General features: G+C 47.6%; 1 protein-coding gene across 4 annotated transcripts in view; it reads right to left on the bottom strand.

Annotated features, from left to right (window-relative positions):
- Positions 1 to 662: 662 nt before the first annotated feature.
- The window catches only part of Rhd (Rh blood group, D antigen), a 34,237-nt gene continuing 22,862 nt past the window's right edge, over positions 663 to 12,037 (bottom strand). Inside the window, 5 exon segments of one of the 4 annotated variants that reach the window (NM_022505.2) lie at positions 663 to 877; positions 2,585 to 2,658; positions 4,477 to 4,556; positions 6,182 to 6,309; positions 11,384 to 11,521. In NM_022505.2, coding sequence (NP_071950.1) covers positions 851 to 877; positions 2,585 to 2,658; positions 4,477 to 4,556; positions 6,182 to 6,309; positions 11,384 to 11,521 — 447 coding nt within the window. In that variant the 3' untranslated portion in view covers positions 663 to 850. 4 annotated transcript variants of the gene reach the window in all.

Genomic DNA, 12,037 nt, shown 5'->3' with positions numbered 1-12,037 from the left:
CTTCAGATACACCAGAAGAGGGCATTGGATCTCTTTACAGATGGTTGTGAGCCACCATGTGGTTGCTGGGAATTGAACTCATGACCTCTGGAAGAGCAGTCGGGTGCTCTTAACCGCTGAGCCATCTCTCCAGCCCCCCCTTTCACTTCTAAACAGCTAGCCAACCTAAACTCTGCACACCACAGGGTCTGTTAGCACAGAGCAGCAGTTGGGGACTCTGAGAGTCCCAGTGGAGGGAGCGCTTGTGCCACCCCCAGGCTCCCACCTCACACAATACTACAAACTTCAAAGCTAAGCCTGAAGCCTTGGCCTTCTGCATTTGCCCTCTGGGAGCCGCGATCACCCGTCAGTGGCTTTGAATAATGTTGGCTCTTCAGGACATGGAAACGACTGCTTTGCTGTTCCTCCATGATATCACACATGACAGAGGGTAGAACTTAGCAGGGGTCTCAGGTGAGTCTACCTCTTAGGAACTCGGTACTGCTCCCTCACTCCCCAGCCAGCCCTACTCTTGGTCCACAGCACAGACTGAGGAAGGCTGAGGACCTCGCTGGATCCAAACCTGTGTGCAGTGACCAGATGTGAGGGTTCTTAATTTCCCTGCTAAGGAGTCAGCCACCCGGGCTGCGGCTTTATCCAGTGTGAGAAGAACGAGGCCGTTGTGCGTAGAATTAGACCAGAACTTTAATGAGGTGTCTTCAGCCAAAAGTATTGATCGTATCTGTCATGAAAGCGAACATATTTAAACTTCGACCATCACTCGGAAGCCTTTCTTGTAACACATGATGCAGACAAATGGAAGGTGAAGGAAGGGCTCGCCGTGCTCAGCCTCGTTCTCAGATGGTTTTGCTTAAAATTCGACAGCCAAGTGGGGGAACTGTGAAGGCAAGACTTGTTTGTTTTATTTTATTTTATTTTATTTATTTTATTTTTGAAACCAAGAGTTTGTCTATGTAGCTCTGATTGTCCTGGAACTCACTATGTAGACTATGTAGACTGGGTTGGGATTAAAGGGAACCACCACACCTGGCTGTCACTATCAAAATCTTAAATTAGGCGAGATCTTACCTGTATATTTCTCTGTGTTTTTTAAATTATTTTTACTTTTTGTTTTCCTCTTTTTTTTTTTTTTTTTTTTTTTTTTTTTTTTTTTTTTTTTGAGACAGGGTTTCTCTGCGTAGCCCTGGCTGCCCTGGAAGTCACTCTGTAGACCAGGCTGGCCTCAAACTCAGAGAGGTTCACCTGCCTCTGCTTCTCCAATGCTAGGACTAAAGATGTGTGCAAGTGCACACAGCTTTAATTACTTTTAATTAAAAAAAAAAAATGTTGGGGTTGGGAATTTAGCTCAGCAGTAGAGCGCTTGCCTAGCAAGCGCAAGGCCCTGGGTTCAGTCCCCAGCTCCGGAAAAAAAAAAGAAAAAAAATGTGTGTGGAGGATTTGCTTGCGTATATATATATATATATATATTTTTTTTTTTTTGGTTCTTTTTTTCCGGAGCTGGGGACCGAACCCAGGGCCTTGCGCTTCCTAGGTAAGCGCTCTACCACTGAGCTAAATCCCCAGCCCCGCTTGCGTATATTTCTGTGCACTGTGCACGTGCATGGTTCCTGCTGTGGCTATAAGAGGACGTGCAGAGGGGTTGGGGATTTAGCTCAGTGGTAGAGCGCTTGCCTAGGAAGCGCAAGGCCCTGGGTTCGGTCCTCAGCTCCGGAAAAAAAAAGAAAGAAAGAAAGAAAAAAGAGGATGTGCAGGACCTAGAACCTAAGTTGCAAATGGTGAGCTGCCAGGCGGGGTCTAGGAATCCAAACCAGGTCCTGTGGGAGACACCAGGACTCTAGACCACTGGGCCATCCCTCCATCCTATACTTGTTTTCACATTTGTATAGTCCCGTGTGCATGCCTGTCCGTGCGCAGTGTCAGAAGAGGCCAGCGGTGACACTGAAACCCTTGGAACTGAAGTTAGAGGGTAGGAGTTCCAGGAACCGGTAACCACTGGTAACACTGAAGCCAGATTCTCCGTTTAGATAAGCGAATGCTCTTAACCAGCGCTGCCCCTGCCCCAACCTGCCGTCCTGGGAATACAGGCCGGAGCCAGCTCGCCTAGCTTCGTGGATCGTGGATTCACATGGATCGTTTATTTGAATACCTTCAGTGTCAAGGACTCGCTGCTTCATAAACAACAGCCCATTCTGTTTGGTGTTTTCTATATGGTGCTTATGACACTGAGGAGTCACAGCAGCCCCTTGGCTCTGGTGCTTACGTGACTGGAAGTGTTGGCAGCCCCTGGTCTGTTTTCCTACACCACAGTGACAAGAAATAGGTAAGATGGCTGCATGGTAGCATCCAGGTCTTGCAGACTGTTGTCTTTATTGCAAGTGAAGGCACGCATGCGCGCACACACACACACACACACACACACACACACACACACACACACACACATCTATCACGTTAATAGCTTTAAAATCTTACCTCCCGGGGCTGGGGTTTTAGCTCAGTGGTAGAGCGCTTACCTAGGAAGCGCAAGGCCCTGGGTTCGGGCCCCAGCTCCGAAAAAAAGAACAAAAAAAAAAAAAAAACTTACCTCCCAGAAAGCCTGATCATCAAAGTACTTGACTGCATGGGGAGCCCTCCACACTTTGACACTTAGGAGACAACCTTAAACAAATAATTAAACATTACAATATGCAGAGCTCTTTTGTTACCTCAAGAAAGAACCTGGGCAGGGGTGGTGCACCCCTTTAATTCCAACACTTGGGAAGCAGAGGCAGGGCGAGTTCAAGGCCAGCCTAATCTACAGAGTGAGTTTCAGGACAGCCAGAGCTAGCTATACATAGAGGAACCATGTCTTAAAAAAACAAACAAACAAAAAAAAACCCGAAAATAATATTAAAATAAGGAGAGATCACTGAAATACTCTATGTAAGTGACAATATCTCAAGAGAAATCTGCCCTCCCCATAATTTTGAGACGGATAAACCAAAGCTCAGTGGGTTCTGGTAGCTTTGTTCATTATATAGACTTTGGTAAGGAAGCATGAAGGCAAAACTGGTCTTGGATCTGACACCCTTCCCTAACATAAACTAGAGGGGCCCTAGCAAACCGGGGAAGGTGGCACACGCCTGCCACCCAGCACTCAAGAGGCAGAGGCAGGAGGATCACCCGTCACTTTTCCGCTGTGCTCTTTTGATTCCAGCAAAACAGAAAGTCGGGTATGGTGACATTTGTAATCCCAACATCCCAACAAGGGATGCCAGAGGGAGGCAGGAGAGTGGAGATTTTAAGACCAGCCCTGGCTACTGTCTCAGAAAAACAGAAGAGAAACGGGGAGAGAAGGGAGCAGGGACCTCCTGTGTTAAATTGGATGCTTAGAGGGCGCTTACTGACTACCATGTCCGCTCTGGGAGGCTGGAGAATGTTCTGTCCTGTTGAACAGAGAGACTGGCTCAGAGTAGAGCCCGGATGTGCATCTGCTGTGTAACGTAGTTCAAAGATGCTATCAGGGAATGGAAGGCAAGCTCGAGGCCTGAAGGTTCCTCGGGATTCTCTGCAAAAGCTGGCACAGTTACTCCACCCTGGGCTTAAGGATACCACCGGCCCCAGTTAGAACTCCAGGGAGGTCCTTGTCTTCTCTGGCCTGGCTGGCAGCAGTTGACCTCTGGAAGTCTTTCTAGTTCTGAAATTAAGTGTTCCTTGGATTTTGCGTTGGGTCTTTTGTAGTGGAGGAGGTGGTGGTGATAGGGTCTCACTGTATAGCTCTGGTTTGCCTGCAACTCACCTTGTAGACCAGGCTGTCCTTGAACTCCTAGAGATCTGCTGCGCGCATGCCCCACTACTCTTAAAGGTTGATTCTTTGATTTTTTTAAAATAATTTCTAATAAATATTTATTCAGTGTATGTATGTGAGTACATTGTCACTGTCTTCAGACACACCAGAAGACGGCATCAGATCCCTTTACAAATGGTTGTGAACCCCCATGTGGGGGCTGGGATTTGAACTCAGGACCTCTGGAAAAGCAGTCAGTGCTCTTAACTAGGGCTGAGCCATCTCTCCAGCCCTGATTGTTTTGATATTTAAAAATCAGCATATGAGGGGCTGAAGGGATGCCTCAACAACAGTTCAGAGTACTTGTTCTTCCAGAGGACTCAGGTTCAACTCACAGCACCAACATGGTGGCTCACAATTGTTCGTAGCTCCTGTTTCAGAGATCCATCTTCCTCTCTGGCCTCCACAGGTAGCAAACATACAAGTGTTACATAAGCATACATGCAGGTGAAACACCCATACACATAAAATAAAATAAAATAAAATAAAATAAAATAAAATAAAATAAAATAAAATAAAATAAAATAACTTTAAAAATCATCATTCGAGCAGTCTACTTTGCTGAGCTGCCTCTGAGTTCAGGAAGGGGCCAGGCCTCAACATGTGTACTAGGGCACACTCTAGTGGTTGGAAACTGGTACTGCACTCACCTGTCAGCAGTCCAGTCACCATTCCCATCGCCATAGCAAAGCTGAGAGCCCCGACGTCAGTGATCGTTTGGGTGACAATCCTAGAATCCACAAAGCAGAGAAGTCACTCAGGTATCAGGCTACAGGCATCACGGACAAACATGACAAATGGCATTCCTTAGTGGTGACATTGCCAACAAGGGCTGTAGAGAAACAAAGTGGCCTTCTCCCAGCTGACACATGACTGCCATGGTCCAGTAGAGCTCTGCAGACTAAAAATTCCCAGGCTGGGGCTGGAGAGATGGCTCAGCCGTTAAGAGCACTGACTGCTCTTCCAGAGGTCCTGAGTTCAAATCCCAGAAACCATATGGTGGCTCACAACCATCTATAATGGGAGTTGATGCCCTCTTCTGGTGTGTCTGAAGACAGCTACAGTGTACTTATGAACATTTAATAATAATAATAATAATAATAATAATAATAATAATAATAATAATAATAATAATAATTATTATTTCCCAGGCTCTGTGTATCGCTGGAACCCGACCATGGCTGGGATCAGACTCAGCAGGACCGCCGCTGGCTTTTCAGTGGGTTTACTAGTCAGAGGCGTTAATCAACCCTGCTTTTTTTTTCTCCTCACATCTCATTGAGTCCAGGTTGGCCTCAAACACACTATGTGGTAGACTCTACCTTACCAGGCAGAGAATGACTTTGAATTCCTGATCCTCTTGGCTCCTACACCCGTTCTGGGACTCCCATACACCACAACACCCAGCTTGTACGGTGCTAAAGGATGGGAAGCACGCTCTGGGCTGAGCCACTCCCCTCCCCCTAAGCAAGCCTTGTTGGAAACTCCTCTTTCTCATCCCCCACTCCACGGGCAAGTAGGAATACAAGAAAAGAGGAGGCTAATCTCACAGCCTACTGGGGCATTGCCCTTGCCCGACGAGTACTTCCATTTCTAATAAAAGTGCGTTCCTGGCTTAGCCCCCTCTCTGAACCCTATGACAATTACGAGAACTTGGAAACACTGGGTACGGTTTTCAAGAACCCCACCCCCAAAGCCTTCACAACCACCCAAAGAAATGGCTCCGTGACCACTCTCTGTTTGGGTCGGTTGGTTTTTGATTTTTCGAGACAGGGTTTTCTCCGTGTAGCCCTGGTTGTCCTGGAACTCGCTCCATAGACCAAGCTGACCTTGAACTCCTGGAGATCCTCCTGCCTCTGGCCTGCACTGTCTAGATTTGTGGCACCTCCAAACTTGTGTACCTGGGTCTCACTCCTAAGCTGCACCTTTCTCAGATGTGCACAGAACTCATTGCCCCAAACAAGATAAAGACTAGGAACGTTTCTGAAGCCGGGTATGGTAACTCATATCCGAGCTGAGGCATGAGTGAGTTCCAGGCCAGTCTGAGCTTCAGTGTAAGACCCTGTATACATTTTAAAAAGAAGAAGAAAAAGCCGGGCAGTGGTGGTGCGCACCTTTAATCCCAGCACTTGGGAAGCAGAGGCAGGTGGATCGATCTCTGAGTTCAAGACTAGCCTGGTCTACAGAGCGAGTTCCAGGACAGTCAGGCTACCCAGAAAAAAAGTCTTGAAAAACAAACAAACAAACAAACAAACAAAACACCACCACCAACAACAAACAAAAGGTTCTCTGAATAAATTGCTACATTTCCTCCCAAGTTGCATGAAGGTTAAGAGACGATGCCAAGCAACCCACCAGAGATTGGAGGGCCTGGACTCGGCTATTATATGGAGGCAGTAGTAGGTGAGTGCTCCGAGCAGGCCGGGCAAGCCGAAGGTGTAGTGGATCCCACTGGGGTTCAGCAGCAAGTCGCTCAAACACACCTGGGACCAAAATGGCATTATAAATAAACCTAGAAGTAAGACCCACAGTCCCTCCCAACTCTTCCACGGTTCCTTGACCTCAGGGGCACCAAAGGGAGTGGACGCAGAGGCTCACCTAAACATGTCTTAAAGGTACATTCACATCTCCCCAGGAAACATTTAAAACGCCAAGAAGAGGGGCCTGGACAGATGGCTCAGCAGTTAGGACCTTCTAGAAAAGGGCCTCCTGAACTTCAGGCTCAGCTCCCAGGACTCACGTGGTGGCACGCTCTCTGGACTCAGCCCATGTGGTGCACACAAATACTGTACTGGCTGGTTTTGTGTGTCAACCTGACACAAGCTGGAGTTATCACAGAGAAAGGAGCCTCCCGTGAGGAAATGCCTCCACGAGATCTGGCTGTAAGGTATTTTCTCAATTAGTGAGCAAGGATGGGAGGACCCCTTGTGGGTGGTGCTGTCCCTGGCCTGGTCTATAAGAAAGCAAGCTGGGCAAGCCAGGGGAAGCAATACAGTAAGCAGCATCCCTCCATGGCTTCTGCGACAGCTCCTGCCTCCAGGTTCCTACCCTGTGTGAGTTCCAGTCCTGACTTCCTTTGGTGATGAACAGTAATGTGGGAGTGTAAGCTGAATAAACCCTTTCCTCTCCAACTTGCTTCTTGGTCATGATGTTTTGTGCAAGAAAAGCTGAGGATGTAGGTCAATGGGAGAATGCCTGCCTACAAGATACAAGAATCTGGGTTCCATCCACAGGCATGAGTAGACGTGCGCGCACACACACACACACACACACACACACACACACACACACACACACACACACATGCAGATGATTTAGTGGCTGTGGCTATGGGATGAGGACTGGGATTCTGCTATTCTGACAAACTCTCAGGTGATGTTGTCACAGTTGGAATGTGACACAGCCTCCACGGGCTTATGGGGTTGAATATCTGCCCCCTCCCCAATGGTCCTGGTCTAGGAAATTGTAGACCCTTTTAGGAGGAGCCATCTGCTAGAAGTAAGTTCCTAGGAGTTAGGTCTTATACGTTCCAAGCTAGCTCCTTTTCCAAGCTTTCGACTTCATGGTCCACTGACATGTGAACAGGCAGTCGCTACAGATTCCTGCCGCCGGAGAGCTGCTGCCGACCACGACCACGCTTTTCCCACCGTGGCATGGTATCCCTGAAAACCAGGAGCCAAAACAAAAACATTTCCCCCTTAAGTTGCTTCTGGGTGATACTCAGTGACAGAGCCAAGGAAAACAGCCGACACACTTAGTTGCCAGCGCTGTCTCGTGTCCCATTTCGAGTAGAAGAAGGTCTGACCCAGATGCCACTCATCTTTGAGGCTGACAATTCTATATTGGGACAGGGAACCAATACTGTAGAGTGTTAGGCGATAGCCCTGGCTTCTAGTTTCTACAGTTCAGCAGCATGCCAACCAAGAATGTCTCTTGTTCTTGCCAAATGTTTCCCATCCACAGGACAACAGGAGAGGAGGTGTCAGGATGACAGCATCTGTCTGAATGGCTGTCTGTCCCACCATCCCCCCATTTCTGCCCTCAGCAAGTCTGAGAAGACACGAATTTCCTTAGGCGTCTTCTCTCCTTATTGTCCCCTCTGTCTCTAGAGGAAACATCCAGGCCCCTGGTTATTCCAAGAGATATCCCAGCAATTCCTACCTCTTGGGATGCTGGTCTCACCAAAGTCCTGGCTAACACAAACCTCCTGCTGTGATCATACCCAATTCTGGGTCACACACTCTTCCCACTGAGCATTTGAAGGCACTGTCCCTGCATGGAATGCCTTCCCCCTTTGCCTGGCTAAGCCCACTTCCTGCCCACTGCTCATCCAAGGCCACTTCCCCTCTGGAAGTACAAGCTTCTACTCCGACCCGTCCTAGGCCAGCTTCTGGTGTTTATCAGTGCATTGTGTCTATCTGGGGTAAAAGGAAGATTAAAGTGTGCACGGCGAAGGGCTGACAGGATGAATAAGCAAATGACTCATCTTCAAAGTGACAGAGCCACCCCGACCGGGCGAAAGAGTCAAGGGAACTGAGGCACCAGGACACCCAGGGACTGGTGCTGGTTTGTCTTATGTCGACTTGACACAAGCTAGAGTTGTTTTGGAGGTGAGAACCTCAGCTGAGAAAATGCTTGTGGGGGCATTGTCTTGATTGGTGATTGATGTGAGAGGGCCCGGCTCACTGCGGATGGTGCCACCTCTCCGTGGTCCTGGGCTTTAAAAGAATGAAAGCTGAGCCAGCCATGGGGAGCCAGCCATGGGGAGCCAGCCATGGGGAGCCAGCCATGGGGAGCCAGCCATGGGAGCAGCACTGTCTATACACCAGTTCCTGCCTCCTATTCCTGACTTCTTCTGTGGCTGTCTGTCTTCTTGTGTTAATTTGGGTTCCCAAAATAGATTGTACAGGAATCCACATATCCACCTATAAGACATAGAGGGACCCTGTCCCCAGTTGGTTTTCTTTGGTAAATAAAAATGTCAGCGGCCAATGGCTGAGCAGGGTAGATAGAGGTGAAACCTTAGGATTTTCTCGGGTGTGGGACCAAGAGGAGGAGGAGGAAGGAGGGATCTGCCATGCTGGGAGGAGAGGAAAGATGTCATGTCTGAGAAAGTGGGGGACAGAGAACATAGCAGCCATGTAAGAGCTGGGGGAAGGGGAGATAGTGGTCCCAGAGGGTTCCCCGACTGAATCCACGGCAGTAAAGATAGAATATTGGATTTAGTAAATAATGACTTGGAAATATTGGAGGGCGGTGGATTAGTCATGTGAAGGTTAGAAAGTGGCCCAGCCACTGAGCTGTTCTAGACATGTCAAAATATAATAAGACTCTGTCTGTGTATGTGTATGTGTGTGTATGTGTGTGTGTGCGTGTATGTGTGTGTATGTGTGTGTATGATTGTGTGTGTATGTGTGTATGTGTATGTGTGTATGTGTGTGTATGCGTGTATGTATGTATGTGTGTGTATGCTTATTGTGTGTATATGTGCGTATGTGTGTATGTGTGTGTATGTGCGTGTATGTGTGTGTATGTGTGTATGTGTGTATGTGTGTATGTGTGTGTATGTGCGTGTATGTGTGTGTATGTGCATGTATTTGTGTGTATGATTGTGTGTGTATATGTGTGTATGTGTATGTGTGTATGTGTGTATGTGTGTGTATGTGTGTGTATGTGCATGTATGTGCGTGTGTGTATCTGCATGTATGTGTGTATGTGTGTGTGTGTGTGTGCACGCGCACGTGCGTGCGTGCGTGCGTGCCTGTGTGTCTTTCATTTGGGAACCCAGAATACTGGGGCAGGTAGCAAGGAGCACACCACCGTCAGTTCGTATTCATTCAAGTAATTAATTAGGCGCTGCCACAGTTCACCAACTGTAAGGAAATAAACCCTTTTCCCCCCGGGGTTGCTCTTGGTCATGGTATTCTATCACAGCAATGAAAACAATAACGATGACAGGACCCAAGCCCAATGGTGTCTGTCGCCTTCTGAGCCATCTCTACTGTGTGACAACTGCTCTCATCTCAGGGTATCACAGTCAGAAGAGATAAGAGACATTTGTTCCTACTGCAGATGAAAAGCAGACAGGCAGGAGAGATGGGTCAGTGGTTAGAGCACTGGCTGCCATTCCAAAGGACCCAGGTTCAATTCCCAACCCCCACATGGTGGTTCACAACTGTCTGTAACTCCAGTTTCAATGTATCTGACGCCCTCACACCGATGAAAGAAGCTGTTAACAAGAAAGAAAAGGGGGTTGGGGATTTAGCTCAGTGGCAGAGTGCTTGCCTAGCAAGCGCAAGGCCCTGGGTTCGGTCCCCAGCTCCGGAAAAAAAAAAATTAAAAAAAAAAGAAAAGAAAAGGCTGGGCTGTGGTGATGCACAGCTTTAGTTATTCCCAGCACCCAGGAGGCTGAGGCAAGCAGACCTCTGTGAGTTTGAGGCTAGCCTGGTCTACAAAGTGAGTTCCAAGACAGCCAGGGCTACACAGAGAAACCTCTTAAAAAAAAAAAAAAAAGAAAGAAAAAGAAAAAAGAAAAGCAGAGGAATATAGCTTTGATCAAATCAAACTGTTGGTAAATCCTTCTTTGAATAGAAATGTTATCTAGATTCAGTCTTCAAAAACCTACACCTAGGGGGCTCAGAGGTTGAGAGCACGGACTGCTCTTCCAGAGGTCCTGAGTTCAATTCCCAGAAACTATATGGTGGCTCACAACCATCTATAACGAGATCTGGTGCCCTCTTCTTGTATGCAGGCATATATGCAGGCAGCACTGTGTACATAATGATTAAATTAAAAAAAAAAAAAAGCCTACACCTAGATTGGAAGGTGGCTCAGTGGGAAGGGCGCTTGCTCCCTAACCTGAGGTCCTGAGTTCAAATCCGAGGAACCACACGGTAGAAGTAGAGGACAGACTTATACAAGTTATCCTCTGACTTCTACTGGTACTTACAGTAAATAAATAATAAAAACGAACAGATAAATATAATTTAGTTGTTTAATTTTTTTTGTTTGTGTGAGACAGGGTTTTTCTATATAGCCCAGGCTATACTGGAACTCTCACTGTAGACCAGGCTGGCCTCAAACTTAGACATCCACCTGCCTCTGCCTCCCAAGTACTGGGATTAAAGGTGTGTGCCACCACTGCCCAGCTACAATTTAATTTATTTAAAAATTAAAATGAGGGCTGGAGAGATGGCTCACTGGTTAAGAGCACTGACTGCTCTTCCAGAGGTCCTGAGTTCAAATCCCAGCAACCACATGGTGGCTCACAACCATCTGCAATGGGATCTGATGCCCTCTTCTGGTGTGCCTGAAGACAGAATAATATGTATATATTTACATATATATATACACACACATATATATATGTGTGTGTATATATATATAACCTGTAAAATAAATAAATCTTTAAAAAGTAAAATGAGTAAAAGTAAAATCATAGATAGAAATGTCTCTGGGCATGACCAGCCTTGTATCTGCCCTAAGAAAGTGTCCATAGTTGCTGCATACCAACTGGATTGAGGCCGAGCAGAGAGTGGTACCTTCTCCGTTCCTTACCTGTGGACACTTGGCTCCCCAGATGGAGATCAACCCAGCTGTGAGGCCCAGGACCATAGCAATCCAAGGAGAAGAAATCAGGCAACTCGGGGCACCGACAGCCACACCCCCAGCCAGCACTGCGTTGTGGATGTGAACCTGCAGAACGAGAGCTTATGCGTGGGAGAAGCAGAGCTCCGAGCTCACTCACAGCCTTGCAGCGCACTGGTCACGAGCAGCCTCCTAGTAACCCAGGCTCCCGGACCCGGAAGTCATCCCTTCCTGTCCATCGCCCCAATGACCTGCATCCACAGGCTCCCTCGGGCTCAGGGAGTCGCCCCCTGACTGGGCACCCTTGAGCACTTAAAAGACCAGGGCGTGATATAATGAGCTATGACCTAATCTCAACACTCAGGAGGCCAGGACAGCCTAGGCTGTACGGTAAGATCCTGACTTTTCTTTTTTGTTTGTTTGTTTTTTGTTTGTTTGTTTGTTTTGGGAGTGTTTTGTTTTGTTGTTTAAGAAGGGGTTCCTCTATGTCCTCCTGTATGCCATGCAACTCACTCTGTAGACCAGGCTGGCCTCAAATTCAGCAATCCACCTGCCTCTGCTTCCCTAGTGCTGAGATTAAACTCTCTGAGCCATCTCTCCAGCCCATCGTTTTTTAAACTTTAA

Source organism: Rattus norvegicus, chromosome 5 (assembly GCF_036323735.1).
Source record: "Rattus norvegicus strain BN/NHsdMcwi chromosome 5, GRCr8, whole genome shotgun sequence".
Taxonomy (NCBI): Eukaryota; Metazoa; Chordata; class Mammalia; order Rodentia; family Muridae; genus Rattus; species Rattus norvegicus.
Note: the sequence above shows the minus strand (reverse complement) of the source record. Positions and strands in the feature narration are given on the sequence as shown.